This window comes from Macaca thibetana, chromosome 6 (genome assembly GCF_024542745.1).
Source record: "Macaca thibetana thibetana isolate TM-01 chromosome 6, ASM2454274v1, whole genome shotgun sequence".
Classification (NCBI taxonomy): domain Eukaryota; kingdom Metazoa; phylum Chordata; class Mammalia; order Primates; family Cercopithecidae; genus Macaca; species Macaca thibetana.
In genome coordinates this window covers 65,684,792-65,704,015 of record NC_065583.1, presented here as the reverse complement: position 1 = coordinate 65,704,015, position 19,224 = coordinate 65,684,792, and the positions used below count along the sequence as shown (strand labels likewise).

General features: G+C 35.8%; 3 protein-coding genes across 11 annotated transcripts in view; 2 read left to right on the top strand and 1 right to left on the bottom strand.

The window, feature by feature from the left end:
• The window catches only part of ATG12 (autophagy related 12), a 1,142,999-nt gene that overhangs the window by 24,772 nt on the left and 1,099,003 nt on the right, over positions 1-19,224 (bottom strand). The window lies entirely within an intron of this gene.
• The window catches only part of COMMD10 (COMM domain containing 10), a 971,919-nt gene that overhangs the window by 452,220 nt on the left and 500,475 nt on the right, over positions 1-19,224 (top strand). The gene's annotated exons all lie outside the window — the stretch shown is intronic.
• AP3S1 (adaptor related protein complex 3 subunit sigma 1) overlaps positions 1-19,224 on the top strand; it is a 159,825-nt gene that overhangs the window by 13,280 nt on the left and 127,321 nt on the right. For all 6 annotated transcript variants that reach the window (XM_050793102.1, XM_050793101.1, XM_050793100.1 and 3 more), the window contains exons 2-3: positions 10,506-10,597; positions 13,750-13,861. In XM_050793102.1, coding sequence (XP_050649059.1) covers positions 10,506-10,597; positions 13,750-13,861 — 204 coding nt within the window. The remainder of the gene's footprint in view (positions 1-10,505; positions 10,598-13,749; positions 13,862-19,224) is intronic.

The following is a 19,224-nucleotide window of genomic DNA, read 5'->3' as shown; positions in this document are numbered from 1 at the left end:
ATTCTTCATATATTTTCTTGATTCTGTGATTTTGTCCACATTTTTACTTCTGCCCTTCATGTAACTTCATACTCCCCATTCTCTATATTTTTCAATTCTACCTATTCTTTAAGGCCCTTCCTCAGTATCTGTCACTTTTCTTTGAAGATGACAATATTGCTGCTCAAAATCATTGTTCCTCTTGACTTCTTACAGTATGTTATTTGTGCTATTATTATGTCAGAAATTGCCCTGTACCTTTTATTATGAAAAGTTACTTTCTCTCTCTCTCTATATAGATGTGTGTGTGTATTTTTTTTTTTTTTTTTGAGACGGAGTTTCACTCTGTAACCCAGGCTGGAGAGCAGTGGCGCAATCTCAGCTCACTGCAACCTCCACCTCCCAGGTTCAAGCGATTCTCCTGCCTCAGTCTCCCGAGTAGCTGGGACTACAGGCATACACCACCACGCCTGGCCACTTTTTTTGTATTTTTAGTAGAGATGGGGTTTCACCATGTTGATCAGGGCAGTCTTGAACTCCTGACCTCAAATGATCTTCTTGCCTTGGCCTCCCAAAGTACAGGGATTACAGGTGTGAGCCAGTCCTATTTTAATATTTTTATTCAACCAGGACCTCACAGCCACCTAGGCTGGAGTCCAGTGGTATGATCACAGCTCACTCGCAGCCTTGATCTTCCTGGGCTCAGGTGATCCTCCCACTTCACCCTCCTGAGTAACTGGGACTACAGGCATGCATCACCATGCCCAGCTAATTTTTGTATTTTTTTGTAGAGATGGAGTTTCACCATGTTGCCCAGGCTTGTCTGGAACTCCTGGCCTCAAGCGATCCTCCCACCTTGGCCTCCCAAAGTGCTGGGATTATAGGCATGAGCCACTGCGCCTAGTTGATTATGAGGAATTCTGTTTCTTTTTTTGAAATATAAAAAAGGCAAAATACAAAACTATAAGTTCAAAATAATGATATCTTATGTTTTACTTCTTGTATTAGATCATACGCTGTTTGTCTTTGATCTTGGTAATCCTCTATATTTTAACATCTACCAGAGTGAACGAATGCATTTTAAGAAAACACTTTCCTAAATTTTTAAAAGAATGATGAGGATAATGACATATTGATATGATTAGAGGGAAGTTTTAAAGTTGCCTTTGTGATATATGCATAAGGACAGGAGGGAAACATAGGAAAAGAGAAAACATTATTAGTGGGTTTCTGATTTTGTAAAGTTTATTTTTGTTTTTCATTAATGCATTAAATATTAAAATAATAAAAGTTTTTGCCTTTTTGTAACTGTAGTTGTCTTTAGACTGATGTAATCTAGGAGTTGTGACCAACTGAAATATAGCTCTTTTGACTTCTGTTGTGAAACTATACTGTTAGGAAATCTGATCAGCCTGAAGTAAGTTCTAGGCTCCTTAATGAAAGCTGTTAAGTTAAATAAGGGAAATAGTTTTATGTCAGCAGATACTTATTTAAGTTTAGCTTTAGCCTTTGGATGTTTGATTAAAATTTTAAGGCATTCTTTCCTATTTTTTAAATTCATTTTTAATTGACATAATAATTGTGCGTATTAATGGGGTACAGTGTGATGTTTTGATCTATGTACACATTATAAAAGGATTCAATCAAGCTAGTTAATATATCCAGCATCTTTTTTTTTTTTTTTTTTTTAAAAGAGATATCATCTTGCTCTCTCTTCCAGGCTGGAGTGCCCTGATGCCCAGGCTGACAGGCAGTGGTGTGATCATTAGCTCACTGCAGCCTCAACCTTTTCAAGGGCTTCAAGGGATCCTTTTGGCTTGGCCTCCTTGGTAGCCAGGACTCCAGGTGCCCGCCACCATGCTCAACTAAGTTTTTGAAACGTTTGTTTTGTTTAGATGGGGTCTTACTTTGTAGCCTAGGATGGTATGAAATTCTTGGCTTCAAGTGATCCTAGGCCTTGGCCTCCCAAAGTGCTGGGATTACAAACGTGAGCCACCGCACCCAGCAACGTATCTGTCATCTCATCAACTTGTTATTTCTTTGTGGGGAGAATGTTAAAAATACATTATTTTGGAAGTTTTAAATATACATTATTATTAACTGCAGTCATGCAGTTCAGTAGATCACAAAAACTTATTCCTCCAGTCTAACTGAAACTTTGTACCCTTTGATCAACATTTTTGCTTTCCCCATTCCTCTTTTTATTCCCACCACCAGTCTCTGGTAACCACCCTACTGATTTTCTTCATTGAGTATTGCCAGCATTCTAAGAAGATTCGAAGTGGCAGCAGTTGAAGTTCCTATGAGAAATTCTTTCACTGTCAATATAATGAAACATAGTTAAAGGTTAGCACAGTTGACCTCTTCCTTGATAAGCAGTAATATAATGCAGAAAGATAACATTCCTTAAAAGAAAACTCCCTATAAGATTTTATTGTCCTTAGAATTCTAGAACTGACTTTTCAGATAAGGTCCAGAGGTAGTACTTAAAAATAAGTCAGTGTTAATGCATGCTTATTATGTGCCAGATATCATTCTATGAGTATGTACATATATGTATAAAGTAAGTGTATGAACTCAGTTCTCACAACACCACCATGAGGTAGATACTATTGGTTTCTCTATGCTACAAATGAGGAAAACTCAGGCACAGAGAAGATAAGTAACTTGCCCAAAGTCACACAGTTAACAAAGAGTACATCCAGGAATAAACCCATATATCTGGTTGCAGATTATTTACTCTCCTCTTTCCCTTTTAGTTTGTTTCTTCAAGTTATACATACGTATTGGTTAAAGAATCTAATAGTTTCATAAAGTTTATTATGAAAAATAACATTCCTTCATTTCTCCCTTTCCACAAGTAACTACTTTTAGCTGCTTTCAGTGTTTATGTACATGTGTCTAAATAATGTACTTGTTTTACTGCCTGACTTATTATTTGTAGACGTGATTTATTCTGCTATTAAAATTGATTATTTGGCTGTTCTCTCCTCCACAACTAATTCCCAGTCCTCTCATAGTTATTTCATAATTTTGGTTAGATCAGTGTTTTGATGTTTACATTAATTTATTATGTAAACACTTTCTTCAGCCGAGCCATGTTGTAAACTGTACTGTTTTTTCTTTCCTGACACTTTGTTTTCCTTAAAGGTTGTAATTACCTTTTCTTTTGATGTAGTGTTTAATGCGCTTATCACTAATTTACATCTTTGCCAGTTGTCTAAATCTTACGCATCTTTTCTCCGTTTTATGTTCTTAAATTTTAAGTCTTTTCTGGAGCCTTTTGACGAGGACCAATCCAGACCAGTTGTAAGGCAGTCATGCAGGGATCTTTATTATTTTAGGGGATTCGTTTTGCTTGTTTCCTGTGTTGGACCTCCTGTTGCTTCATTTCTTTGTTTATTATCTTGCCGTGGAGGAGCCAGTAATACCCTCCAGTAATTTCTTGAGAAAAGGTCATGGGAAGTAGATTTTTTGTGACCTGGCATGCATGCCCCAAAATTCTTATGACTCCACATTGACTGCATATAAAAGTTTAGGTTTGAATTTTTTCTCAGAACTTTGATTATATGCTCCATTACCTTTTAGTTTCCAGTGTTGCTATCTAAAAGTCTGAAGCAGTTCTGATTACTTATCTTTCATGTGTGATCATTTATACCTTCTAAAAAGTTGCAGATTCCTCTTTTGGGGGCAGAGTTTCTACAGTTTCACAGACCCTTGCCATGGGTCTGTTTTCATTTATTGTGCTGGGTATTTGATGGGTCCTTTGATTGTAGAAACTTTTGTCCTCTACTGGAAACATTTCTTCATTTCCTGTTCTCGAGTCTCCTTTTTTCAGTTTTTCTGAATTTCTCTGGACTCTTCTACATTTCTTATTCTTTCTCTTTCGTTTTCTATCTTTGTGCCCTTTGACTCTATTTTCTCAACTTTATTTTCCAGTTTTCTACTGAATTTTTAAAATTTCTCCTTATATTTTGAATTCCCATGAGCTTCTTTATTTCTGAATTTCACTCTTTTATTATATACTGTTATTTTATAGTTGCATTATCTTTTCTTACCTCTCATATTAATGATATATATTTTTAAATTTTCTTCTCTTTACTTGGTTTGTTTCCTCTGAGTTGCTTTTTCCCCTATTTTATGTTTAACTTTTTAAAAAAATTTATTTATTTTTATTTTTTATTATAGTTTAAGTTCTGGGATACATGTGCAGAATAGGAAGGTTTGTTACATAGGTATACATGTGCCATGGTGGTTTGCTGCACCTATATTAGAGTTGTCTTCAACTGTCCAATAATCCTTGATTGACTGCTCCTTTCTAAGGATAGAGTACTGAAAGCTGATTGGAAGCTCTAAATCCATGATTAGAGGTTGCCTGTGCGATCTTTACTTGAGGTAATCAAGCTAGGCAATTTAAGTAGTGTAGGAATTGGAATTGTTGTAACTACAACTCCCCAAATCTTCGTGACTTAACATAATAAAAGTTTGTTTCTCACTTACATAAAGTCCAGCGTTGGTGTTCTTGGTCAACTGGAACCTTTCATGTGGGCCTTTTTTTTTTTTTTTTTTTTTTTTTTTTTAATCATTCTTGAGAAGGGGACAAAGGAACTTCTACATCTAGTTAGCATGGAAGATTTTGCAGGAATTTTCATGAGTGAGGCTTGAATAGTATATTTTTAACAACCTGATCATCTGAGAGGAAAAAAGCTCTGATTTATAGCATTTGCTGATCTTTGTGGTATAAATACTTCGCCATGACCAAGTTCAGGCTACCAACATGACGTCACCAAATGCAGAATTAGGAAGAGATACACCCAATAGACTTTCATGCCAGGTCTGGCATACCACAGACTACCAGCCACATTCCACTGGCCAGAACTGTGTTGTATGGCTCCACCTAAATTCAGGGGAGGGTGAAATTGTGTGCCCTGGAAGTAAGGGAACTAGATTTTAGTGAGCAGCTAACAGTTTTCTGTCATAGTTGGTATCTCCATTATCATTAACTTTATATCTAGTTGGAGTTCCTACAGAGTTATGTTCCAATCTCCTGCCTAGATGGTGAAGAAGGCCTAGCGCTAGGTATTCTGAGAACTCTCATTAGACAGGATCTGGTGGTATCTGTACATTTACATAATCCCCATGTTTTCAATGTGGTCCCTGAATTTATTTTATGTTACTGTAACAAATTACCACAGACTTAGTGGCTTAAAACAACATAAACTTATCGTTGTATGGTTCTTTGGGTTAGAAGTCAGACGTGGGTTTTACTGGACTAAAATCAAGGTATTGGTATAGCTGCATCCCTTTCTGGAGGCTCTAGGGGCGAATCTATGCTCTTGTCTTTTCCAGCTCTGAGAGGCCACCCTCATTCCTTGCTTATGGCTTCCATTCTCCATGTTCATAGCCAGCTGCATAGCATATCTCTGATTCTTTTTCTGTAGTCATATCTCCCTCTGACCACAGCCCAGGAAAGATTCTCAGATTTTAAAGTACCATGCCATGCAATTAGCCCCACCTATATAATCTGGGATAATATCTTCATCTCAGAGTCCTTAATCACATCTGCAAAGGCATTTGTCATGTTAACCACATATTTACAGGTTCCGGGGATTAGGGTGTTGTCATTTTTTGGTGGACCATTTTTCTGCCTACCACAATACCACTTGCTCTCCGAAGACCCTCCCTTTGATCTATTCCTAGTAATAAGATTAAGAACGTTTCTTGGGGATGGTAGTGGGAATTTAGTGATCCTTCTGCTTTTTAAACAAACTTTTAGTCCTTATTTTACACTACTGTCTTCATCCTCACTTCCAGACATATGTAAAAGCACCAATTCATGAGTTTTTGCCTATTTTGTGACACAAATTGAGTTAGTTTTATGATTTCCCTCTCACCATTTAGGATTAAATTTTCTGAGAATACTTTAACACTTATTTAAACGCTTTCAAGATTTTGTTGTTCTTGTCTTCCTTTCCCATTCTCCTCATCCTTGTGTGTTTATGCCTTTACTGAAAAAACCCTTTAATATTGTTTTAGCTGGGGTTTGGGCAGGCAACAAATGCAGATGTGTGTTTAATTTACCATCTTAATTAGAACACAGCTTGTACTTTTAACTTCTATACCATACTGCCTTAACTTTATTGCCTCGTTTTTTGTGTGTAAGGTAACCCAGATTTTGGGTAATATAAATGGATGTGGATCTTGTCTTCTAGATTACAAATTTATTTATTCAGTACACTTTTCTTGGCTACTCTACATCAGCCACTTTGCTGAGCATTTCAAATACAAAGCTCAGGTTCTGGTGTTGGAATTCAGACTACCACAAAGGAAATTTGAGCACATTGTTATAAGTGTATGATAGGAATAGAAACAATACCAAAGAAACATGGAGAAAGAAGGGACTACTTTTAATTGAGAGTCAGGAAAGACTTCATAGAAGTCGTAACGTTCTAGCTGTGTCTTAGAAAGGGTGTTGCTGGAGAATGGAGTGAGGAAGTTGTTCCCAGACAGAAGTGGGAAAATGTGAAGAAGGTGAATGGTAAGAAGTTCATTGTGGCTGAAGCAGATTATATGGGGGAGAAGAAAGAGATGATGAAACTTCAGGGATTAGTCTGGCTTAGATATTGGAGAACGTTTTATGGCATGGTAGGGAGTTTTTATTTAGGTCAGATAAAAGCTAGAGATCTTTAAGAAAGGAAGTAACATGGCTTACACATCTTTGGTTAAATTTATTTCTAAGTTTTTTAAAAAATTTCTTGTTGTTTGGGATGATATTGTGAATGAATTTTTAAAAATTATTATTTAAAAAAATTTTTTGGAGGCAGAGTCTTGCTCTGTCATCCAGACTGGATTGTGATGGGATGATCTTGGCTCACTGTAACCTCCACCTCCCAGGCTCAAGCAATCCTCCTACCTCAGCCTCCCAAGTAGCTGGGACTACAGACATGCACTAGCATGCCTGGGTAATTTGTTGTAGAGACAGAGTTTTGCCATGTTGCCCAGGCTGGTCTCAAACTCCTAGACTCAAGAGATCATCCCACCTCAGTCTCCCAAAGTGTTGAGATTGCAGACGTGAGTCACTGAACCAGGCCAAAATTTTTCTTTTCTTGTTTTTTTGAGATGGGGTCTTGCTGTGTTGCCCAGGCTGATCTTGAACTTCTGGGCTCAAGTGATGATCCCCCTTGGCCTCCCAAAGTGCTGAGATTATAGGTGTGAACTACTGTGCACAACTGAGAATCATTCATATTTAAGGACGTGGTTCAGTTCTTTCTTTAACTTACTTTTTATAGGATTCCATTGTACAATTCCATTCCGTAATTTATCCTTCTGTGACTGGTGGACATTTGGGTCCTTTTCAACTTTTCAAAATTATTACAAACAGTGCTTTTATGAACATTCTTCTGTTTGTCTCCTGGTACAGAGGTTAAGAGATTTTTTTATGTATGGTTGACCCTTGCAAGGCTCCACTTACACACAGCTTTTTTTCAGTAAGTATATTGGGAAATTTTTTGGAGATTTTTGACAAATTGAAAACTCTTGCAAATTGTATAACCTAGAAATAAAAAAAAATAAGTTTGGAGGTATGTCATCAATGCATAAAACAGTAGATACTAGCTTATTTTATCATTTACTACCATAAAATATATACAAATCCATCATAAAAAGTTAAAATGTATCAAAATTTATGCAAACACTTAGAGACTGGACATGGTGCTACTCTCGGTATGTGGTGCTACTCTCAGTACGTGGTGCTACTCTCAGTGGAGAGAACTGTAAACAAATGGAAAGATGCACTATTAAATTATAACTGTATAAAATTAACTGTGGTTTATACTGTACTAGTAATTCCAATATTCTGTTGCTATTGTGGTAAATTCAGGTGTTTTGAGAATCTGCTTAAAATGCTGTGTGATGCTAATCATCTCCTGGTGAGCAGTTTGTATCTTTAGTAAATTGCACATCACAGTAAAAACTGCTTTCTCCCAATTCCTGTGTAATTTGTTGTCATGTTTGTTATAATATCATAAACCTTGACGTGCTACTAGTGATGTTGGAAGTGCTCCCAAGCAGCAGAGAAATGTCATGACACTACAAGAAAAAGTTAAATTGCTTGATATGTACCTTAGATAGAGGTCTGTGGCTGTGGTTGCCCACTATTTCAAGATGAATGAATCCAGCAAAAGGACTATCATAAAGAAAATAAAATTCATGGCCAGGCACAGTGGCTTATGCCTGTAATCCCAGCACTTTGGGAGGCCAAGGCAGGCGGATGACTTGAGGTCAGGAGTTCAAGACCAGCTTGGCCAACATGGCAAAACCCCGTTTCTACTACAAATACAAAAATTATAGCTGGACGCGGTAGCTCACACCTGTAATCCTAGCCCTTTGGGAGACTGAGGTAGGTGGATCACCTGAGGTCGAGTTCAAGACCAGCCTGGCCAACATGGTGAAACCTCGTCTCTACTAAAAATACAAAAATTAGCTGGGCATGGTGGTAGGCGCCTGTAATCCCAGCTACTTGGGAGGCTGAGGCAGGAGAACCGCTTGAACTCAGGAGGCGGAGGTTGCGGTGAGTGAGATCATGCCATTACACTCCAGCCTGGGCAACAGAGCAAAAACTCTGTCTTGATAAAATAAAATAGAAATAAATTAAAATAAAATAAAATAGAAACAAAAATTAGCTGGGCATGGTGGCAGGCACCTGTAATCCCAGCTACTCTGGAGGCTGAGACAGGAGAATTGCTTGAACCCTGGTGGTGGGTTGCAGTGAACCGAGATTGCACCAGTGTACTCCATCCAGCCTGGGCAACAGAGGGAGACTCCATCTAAAAAAAAAAAAAAAAGAAAAGAATATTCATGAATCTGTAGCTATAGCTATGCCAATGTGTGAGAAAACTTTGCACCTTTTGCAAAATCCCTTTTTATCTAATATTGAAAATCCAGCTCTTATGTGGGCACACGAATGCTGTAAGAAAGGCATACCTATAGAATATGATTTGAGAAAAAGTGAAGTCATTATATGATAACATAAAGCATAAGGAAGGTAAAGGATCTAAAGCTGGAGAATTTAATGCCAGCAAAGGACGGTTTGTTGCTTATAGAAAGAGGTTTGACTTTTAAAATGTCACGATGACAGATTGTTAAGAGAAAAAGTATAGCTAAGTTACATTTTTGGGGAGTCAAAACTTATACGTAGATTTCCAAATGCATGGGGGATTGGCATCCCTAACTGCCACATTGTTCAAGGGTCAACTGTCTGTGTAATTGCCAATGCTCAATTGTTTTTGATCTTCAAAAACTGGTTTCATATGGTTTAGAATAGTATCTAGGAGAGAAAGTGCTGGTTAATAAAACTGTTTCCCCAAGTGATTATATGTTTACCCTACCACTGGTGAGGTGAGAGTTTCTTTGGCTCTACATCTTTGTCAACATTTTATACTATGATATTCTTATACTTTTGCCAATATGGTACATGTGGAACTATCTCGTTGTTTTAATTTGTATTTCACTTAATTACTGCTGAGGTTTAGTATCTTTTTATTTCTTTGTGGACCATTTACATCCTTTCCTGTGAAATTGGTGTTCATGATCTTGTTCAGTTCTCTATTGCAGTGTTTAGGAAACTGACTCTTGTTTTGTTTTGTTTTGTTTTGTTTTGTTTTGTTTTGTTTTGTTTGAGATGGAGTCTCACTCTGTCACCAGGCTGGAGTGCAGTGGCGCGATCTTAGCTTACTGTAATCTCTGCCTCCTGGCTTCAAGCGATTCTCCTGCTTCAGCCTCCCGAGTAGCTGGGATTACAGGCACACGCCACCACACCCAGCTATTTTTGTATTTTCAGTAGAGATGGGGTTTCACCATGTTGGCCAGGATGGTCTCAATCTCCTGACCTTGTGATCCGCCTGCCTCGGCCTCTCAAAGTGCTGGGATTACAGGCATGAGCCACTGTGCCCGGTCAGGACGCTGACTCTTACTGGAATATGAATTGCTTAGTCCAGCTTAATAAATATTTATTGAGCCAATCCTTGGCTTTAGATCAACTTATATAAAGATGAGTAAGATATATGGACTCTTACCTCAGTCTGTATTTAGTAAAGGTTAAACTTAATTGGAAGCTCCATAGTTCTATTTCTTTTCTCCATTCAAATATAGATTAGCTATGCTATTTATAACTTTACCTTTCTGGTTCAGTTTACTCATTCGTAAGATAATCAGCTTTGACTAACATCTAGTTTCCCTTTTACCAGTGTGTGTAATTCATCTAATATTTTTTCTTGTTGGTTTTTGAAACTTAGAAATATGTTACTTTTATTATAGTGGTAAATATAAATACTTGGTTTTTTCTTTTCTTTTTCATCAAAAAGTGTTGGGTTTTGCTTCTGTAAGGTGTAATTTAAGTCACTTCTCCAAGGACCCCTCTCTTAGATGGATTTTCCAGATACATATTACTACCTTTGATTTTAAAAATTCTTAAAATGCTATTAAACCTATACCCTCCGTCCTAATATATATGAATTATTCTTCCTCAGAGTGAAGATACACAACAGCAAATCATCAGGGAGACTTTCCATTTGGTATCTAAGAGAGATGAAAATGTTTGTAATTTCCTAGAAGGAGGATTGTAAGTAAAGCATTTCATAGACATTTCTAAGTTTTGACTATATGATTAAAATATATACTGTTTAATCAGTTTATGGTAAAAGTTTTCTAATTTTGATTAATTGGATTAGGTGAATTAATTGCCACCTATGTTAGCTATAAATCTAACCTAAAGAATTATTTTTTAAAGATATGAAATCTTTTTTTCCCTCTTAAAAATTTTGAAAGGGAATTTTATATAAAGGTAATATATTAATGGTAAAAATTCCAACATTACAGGGAAGTATAAAATGTAAAATAAGAATCTCTCAACTTTAGTCCTTCTACCCAATTTCTTGTGTATCCTTCTAGAAAATTGTTTGTATAGACTAACATATGAAGTATGTTATATGTAACATACAACCTTGAAATTTTTATTTATGAGATTATGCTTATTTGCTCATTTGCATGTTGCTGGTTCTCAGTATGTTCAAAAACTTTGCATATAAACACGTCTAGGACAAGCTTATTCTTTTTAATGACTATAGAGTATTCCTTTGTGTGAATGTGCATAAAAATTAGATTACATTTTTTATTTTACTATTACAATACTGAAGTCTGTTTTTCAAATATACCTAATTCAGCTAATCGATTTTTCTATTTTAAAATGAATATGAATATTGCCAAATATTACAAATAAATACTTTTAAACTAATAGCTTCCATGAGAACAGTTTGTTCTCAAACATGAATCAGTCAGAGAAACCTAGAATTTTCTGTATTTTAATGTGTATGATGGATGAGAAATACTCTGGATAACAGGGAATCCATGGTCATAAGTTACTTTTTATCATGTGGAACACTTAACTTGGGTTTCCTAAAAGGTTATATCATGCTGTCCTTAAATGTCCAATACATACTTAAAAATGTTTCTGTTAACTCAAGGCTTCTAATTTAATAATTGAGACAAGTGTACCTGCTTCTGTTTTTGAATTTTACTTGTATTGATTCAACTTTAGTTGTCTTTGACATTACTGTCACTTCCTCTCATCCTAGCCTCTTGATTTCTTATCTCCTAGGAAACTTACCACCCAGCACAGTGTGTACTGCATTTAGAAGTAAGAACCTGATTAATCTAACTAGGGTGCTATTTGAAATAGAAATTGTGGCTTGAAATTGTGATTGTTCTTTTTTAACCTTACAAAAAATAGAAAGCAAATATTGCAGCAGAGATGAGGCTACACATCTAGTTTAATCCTAGTTTTGTTACTAAGAGGCTGATTTTCTTGGACAGGTCACTTAAATTCTTGGGCCTCAGTTTTCTCCTCTATAAAATAAGTTATTTGGACTAACAGGATTTCTCAATCCTGTGGTTGTATATGATGTATTGCATTCTGTACAGGAATTTTTATCAGTATTATACTATAGCTTAAAGATAAAATTATATTTTTAAAGGTAAAATATATACTTGCCACGTTAATATTTTTGCTTGCTTTTAATAGCATTAATGGCCTCTTTGAAACTTATATTCTTCAGAAGTTTGCTCTCCTTTTAAAGTAAAGCAAAATTTTAAGATAGTCACTAAATTGCTGATTCAGAATGAAGTGAAGCCTCCTATTTGTGTTCTTTTTACCTCTTTCAGGGAACAATTGCAGTCACAGTCTATAAAATACACTCTCAGAATCTTTAAATTGCATGTAGATATTTTTAAATTAAATATCTTCTCTAGAGGAGTATCTAGGATAGTAGGAAATTTTTATTCTTGTCAAAGATCATTTCTCCTTTTGCTATTAGAGGACATAGAAGTAGTATATACCTTGAGAAGTTGTTTCTACAGAACTTGTAAGTTTAGTATTATTTTTACTGCATAAAAACTAGATGCTGGCTGGGCATGGTGGCTCACACCTGTAATCCTAGCATTTTGGGAGGCCTAGGCATGCAGATCTCCTGAGCTCAGGAGTTCGAGACCAGCCCCATCTCTACTAAAAGTACAAAAATCAGCCGGGGGTGGTGGTGCGCGCTTGTAATCCCAGCTACTTTAGTGGCTTGAAGCCAGGAGGCGGAGGCTGCTGAGATAGCGCCACCCAGGCTCTGTCACAGCCTGGGTGACAGAGTGAAACTCTGTCTCAAAAAGAAAGAAGAGAGAGAGAGAGAAAGAAATGCCATTTTCCTATATTCTGTTGGGATGGATGTTAGTTTACTTTTGGTTTCATATAACCTTGATTGTAAATTATGTTAAGTGTTTAGAGGTCTTTTAAGAAGGTGAATTCATTATTGCAAACTTAACTATGAAATAGCTAAACTATATTTAGAAAATTATAAGATGTTTGGAATGATTCCTAAATTATTATTTTTAAAATACTAAAATTCCAGTCATTATAAATAAAAGTATTTCATTAAAGAATTTAGTATCCTAGCTTAGTTTTCTTGCATTTATATTTCAAAACAATGTAATTCTGGAAGAGATCTTGATGGTGAATCTATCCAAAACTTAAGAAGTGTCATTCTTCTTTTTTTTCTAGTTGATAATCAGTCTTAAGCTGTGTAACTTACTGTGACGTATGGAGTTAAATCTAGTAAGCACTTACAAATGCCCCATGATCTAATTTCTGCCTACTTCTCTGACTGTATCATTTACTAATCTTTTCTTATCTACTGGCCTTTTTTCTCTTCCCTGAACATACATGCTTTGTTCTTGATGAAATGGCCGTTTATTACTTACTACCTTAGCTTGAAATGCTCTTCTCTAAATTTTTTTCAAGCCAACTCCTTATCATTAGATCTCAGCTTAAATGTCACTCTTGCTTAATATTCAGCCTGAAGTAGGGAACCCATCAATATATCATCATTGTATTTTGATTCTCAGTGTAACACTTGCCACTATCTGATGATGTTCTGATATGTTTGTTTATTGCTCCTTCCCCACTACCAGTACCTGGCACACAGTAGTTACTCAGAGAACGGTTTAATGAATGAATGAACTGAAATTAAGCACTGGCTTCTTTTACTTGATATTGCTGAAGAAAACAGCCATCTTAATTTACCTGGTCTCTGAATAAGTTCATTTAAATGCTTTGCCATTGAATGTCACCTTTCATTTGACAAGTGGTTTTTAAACAAATTGTCAGTTTGCTTGAGCTAATGAAAATGTTTTGCATTTTGTTTCCAATAACATTACAATTTTTTTGTCATTTAGATTAATTGGAGGATCTGACAACAAACTGATTTATAGACATTACGCAACGTTATATTTTGTCTTCTGTGTGGATTCCTCAGAAAGTGAACTTGGCATTTTAGATCTAATTCAAGTAAGTTAACACTTGCTTCTTACTATCTTAAATAACAGTTTGGCATTTAAATTTTTAAAAACTTATATGTTCTAAATTTTCTAAAATGATGTTAGTAAGAAAGAAAGCATTTCATAATAGATATTTTTGTTGGTAAAAGTGGTCAAAGGACATAGAAACAAGCAAATATTTGATCTGATTAAAACTATCATAACTAATTTCATCATGACCTTTTATCTTGCTCATGTAAGTTACAGCAAGGAGCTCAAGACTCGTGGGTTTCTTAACACATGTATCCAAAACTAACCCTAAAACCTACCTCTCCGTGTTTCCTGAAAATCTTTCATAAAGTCTCTGGAACTCAAGGTCAGTCATCAGCAAATTTCTTTTTATCTTCAGCCTCTTCTGTTAATATTACTTTAATTTTGCTCTAAATTAAATCTTGCTTCCCTGCTGATACTACCTGCAACCCTTTCAGGTAGTAGCCATTTTCTCTCCTGCTTCTTTCTGCCTTTGAACCTGGAGGTGTACTCTTAGCTTCTCATTGCATTTTCCAGACCATTCTTTCTTCTCAAACACCTCCGAATTTTATCTTATGTTATCAGACTATACCACCTTCTATCCATTTAGTTATAGTCATCACTCATCTCCATCTCTCATTCAGTGGAGATTTTGTTAAGAATTGTGAAGTGTCTGAGATTTGCTTTACTTGCAAGCTAAGAAGTTAACCTACCATAATTTCATGGATGCTGGCAGAAGACAGGAGATTTCTGGGCCAGAGACAAAGGACCTTATTACTAATAGCAAAAACTTTAGCTAGAGTGACAGCATTTGCTTGCATGAATTCTCTGATTCCCAAGGGGTGATATGAAGAGGTCCAGATGATACCTGCACACACCATGGATTAAATGACAGATGAGGAACACCAAGCTTAGGGAACTGGAATATTTTATAATGGATACTAAGCTTGTCTGCCCTTGTTTGGAAGGAAGTGACTATCTCTTCCAAGAGTGTAAGGAAACCTATCCTTTGCTGTGGAAGAAGACACTGTCTATTTTCCAGGGCTGTTTGATACACAAGCATGCTTAAAAAGATAGCCCAGAACAAAGACAGTCCATGCCTCTGCTCACAATATGTGCGGAAACACAAGATCCATGGAAAATTGTCTCCTAATAGATTATGGTTCTTGGTTTACTGGCATTCATTCCAGTACTGCTTGTTTTGTAATTCTTGGTGATTCCATTGTTCATATGTATAATTCTTCTAATATCCTGGTGTCTTCAAATCTGAAACTCCTCTCTCCCGATAAATTTTGCCCTGCATTCCATCTCACTATGTACCCACATCTATATTTTATCTTTGTCTAAACTGTAACCCCTCCATAATCTCAATTTCACAGTTTTGAAGTGTTTAGACCTATTGGAACCCTCAGTTTTAAAAATCTATTTTTTTTTCAGTCTCTGATTTTACTGATCTTACTTTCCTTATCCAGCTTAAATTTCATAGTCATGATAGTGATATAGCCTTGTGTACACTTAACTCCTTGTCCACACCCATACATCTGAACACACGTAGAGGAAAAAAAAGGTAACCATGTTTACCAGTCTCACTTTAAATTAATGATCCTTTAGCTCAGTGAGTCCTTTATGCTACCCAAGAATCATTTTCTGTTTCCCCGGTCCATTTACTCTCCCATACCTCTAGATGACTACTCATACAGTCTCCTCTCTCCTAAAATATCTAGCACTTTTAGCACCTTGCTTCCCAGTACACAGATAAAATTGGCTTTTGAAGTTATCAAGAAGGAGGCATGGTTTGAGCTCTAGTTGGTGTTACAGAATAGACAAGAAATTAACCCAAGCAGACAACTTAGGTAATAAATTCTTAGCACTGTGGCTAAGGCTTTAAAAATAGAAACATTGTGGCCAGGTGTGGTAGTTCACACCTGTAATCCTAGCACTTTGGGAGGCTGAGCTGAGCAGATCACTTGAGCCCAGGAGTTCGAGACCAGCCTGGGCAACATGGCAAAACCCCATCTCTACAAAAATTAACGAGGCATGCTGTTCTGCACCTGTAGTCCCGGCCACTCGGGAGGCTGAGGCGGGAGCCAGAGAGGATGGCTTGTAGTGAGCTGAGATTGTACCACTCACTCCAGCTCAGGTAACAGAGTGAGACCCTGTCTCAAAAAAATATAAATAAAAACATTGTTAATGAAATAAAAAAGAAGATAAATGATAAATGGATCTATTCATTTGCCACATTACTCTTAAATCTATAATTCTTAAACTGGGTTTTTGGGAGGAGCCAGGTATCAAAGTTATATGAAACCACAACATAATCATGGCACATATTCCTGGTATATGTTTTTCCTTTGTTTTGAAGATTGGTGGCAATGAGGAAATGAAAGTAAACATGTATATATTATGAGGTAGAATACAAAATTTTAATAATATTTAAAGCTCTAAGTGGAGACTTGAAAGAAATTTTGAGCTTGAAGGAAAGGTGCCCCGAGATCCCTTGGGTATATGTTCACTTTCCTCCTGGGGCCTACTTGAGAAACACTGCTAAGTTTTGTTTTGCTTTCTCAAGGCTTTTCTAGTGAAGAAAAAGAAGCCAAATCTTGCTTTTGATAACATTGAAGGGTTGATCAGGACTATATATTGCATTGCGTTGTAACTTTGTTTATTCTTACATTTCTTAGTTTATCCCACCTAGGGGAGTAGTTAATTCATTTTATCCTTATGTCAAGAGAGCATTATATTTTTACAGAAAAAAAATTAATGCAGAACTGTGTTTTCTATTTCTCTGTTACCCATGACTGAAGAGAGTGGTAGACATGCACACTGTGTTCCAAAACAGTTTTTACTTACCTGAGCCTAGCCACTAGAATTATAGGAAGACAAACAGGAAAAAGTGTACCATTTCAAATTTAGTCTCTTATTTAACAGAAATATTGCAGTTAAGAAAGACCAAAGCAAATGTGTGTTTTCCTAGAGGTAAATCAGAAGTATTTTATGCTTGTGTCCTGAGATTAAGTCCTCACCATTGATTATTATTTTGATACTGTGGTTGATCTTGTTATGAGAAGGTAGTTCTGTCTCCAAAGGGGATTAGATGGGGAGTTTTCAAAGAACAAACATGCTATTAATATGTCATATCCGAAGTAAATTCTGTCGTGTACTCATGGAAAGTGGAAACTGTCTTCTGTGTTTTGCAAAATTTTTTAGCCATGCTTCACACGTTGATCATTTGCTTTGATATTAGGTAACATATAGAAGAAAGGATTTCAGGAGGACTTTGTCATTTTCCTATTACTAAAGTAGGCTAGAGCTGTTTTTACAATACCCCTGAGTTACCACATGCTGATGTATTGTGTCACAAAAAAAGATTTCTGTAATTCACCTTATAGGTACTATGTCTATCACTACCAGAAACATGTTGGAAGTTCTTTGGTTGTGATCTTTCCCCTTCAATTACCACAGTTCATTAAATACTGAAGAGGGAGTGTACTGAGCATACATGAGTCAGTCACTTTAAAAACATTGGTTGAATAAACAAAGATGGAAGTGAGTAGCTTATTGTTTCTGCTTCTGTTTCATCAAATAGCTATTCAGAGAGAACTGATTTTCTTAGTTTGTTCATCCTCTAGTTTGGAGAAAGGCAATTTTAATGTAAAAAGTAAAAGTGGAAAATTATAAACCAAGAGTTTACATCAAAACCTCTTGGTCTTGCATATTCTTTTAGAGAACAGATCAAGAAAACTCAGCATATAACTATTAAGCCTATGCTTATAATTTTGATATTTTAAATATTAAAGTGATACCATTCATATAACTGGAAGCATATATTTTAATACAGAGAGTTAGTGTCTCTGAGGTATGCATATGTTGTCCCAAATATGAGTTTGTATCTTGTATAAAATCTGGGAGAAGGCATTATTAGTAAATTCGATATGAAATTTACACCACTATTCCACCAGTACTGAATTTACATCAGTATTCCACAGAATTTACACCAGCTACCCAAATGAATTATCAGTTTTTGTTTTCTTTTGTTTCTTTTTTAAAATTCCTTGTAAGTTTGGAAAAAAGGGGTAGACATTTTTTGTTATTGATATATACCATTTTAGTGTGATATTAACTGCCATGTATGTGAGAGTTAATAGCTAGCTTTTTAAGGCGTCCTTTCTGTTGTAGCATATTGTTATTGGAAGTTGGAAGTGTTAAAATATTTACAGGATGAGAATAAAAGTTTATCAAATATTAATGTTGGGTTGAGTTATTTATAAGCAGTCGTATTGTCCTTAATTAGTTTATTATGCCAAGCTGATAATGGAGGCATATAAATTCACTGGATAATTCCAAATTTCTATTATAGTTTTCTGTACCACATATAACAGTAATCAGAGCATCAGTCTTATTCAGTTGTAGCTAGTTGAAAAAAAAATAACAAAATTGAGAACTAACAGCTAAACTTTTCTTAGGTTTAGAAAGATACGTTCTGACCATGTCGTTAGAATGTATATTTAAACTGGAACTCCATATATAACATTTGTTATTATTACAGTACCATTAGACTACCTTTTCAGGAATTATTTTATTCGTAGCTGCTGATGCTAAGTTAGTATGATATTGAGCAAGTTATTTATTCTTTGTAGACCTTAATTTTTTTTTACCTGTAAAGTATACTTGTTTCAACATGTTGCCTACAGACATGAGGTTGTTAGAAAAGACTTGTGAATTAAAGCTATCTCTTATCTTGTAGTGGTTAAAACCATTCAGCTCTGCCATATACAAGCTATGTAATTTTGGGCAAGTTATTTAACCTCTTTGACCCTAACTTTCCTCATCCACAAAACAGGAATAATAATAACACCAACTCACAGAGTAGGTGTGCACATTAAAAAAAGATATTTCATGTGAAACCCATGACTAAATGATTAACATGCCCGTGGTTTTTAGCTAACATTATCATTAAAGCATGTATTTGTGAGAAAGGCATGTAAAATATTATTTTGTTAGTACACAAACTGAATTAAGTAAATAGGTTTTTTTTTTTTTTTAATCTTTCTGACTTTCTCATTGTTAGAAGCATTTGTGAATCTGTTTATCCTGTATGTTGTTTGATGGCTTGGAATGAATTTTATATGACACATTTATGTGATAAGAAATAGTCTTCACTGGGGAAATTTATAAGCCAAGAATACTTAAGTGAAGAAAGGTCTCTGATCTTCCCAGCATCACCTAGCAAATTATGGTGAGGTAGGTGCTGCTGACCGACTGAACATACAGTGGTGTGCCAATGAAGGCCCACCCAGTTATTGTTCTCATCTATCATGATGGTAGGCCTGAAAGTACACTTGTTGGTGGGGTAACAGATATACT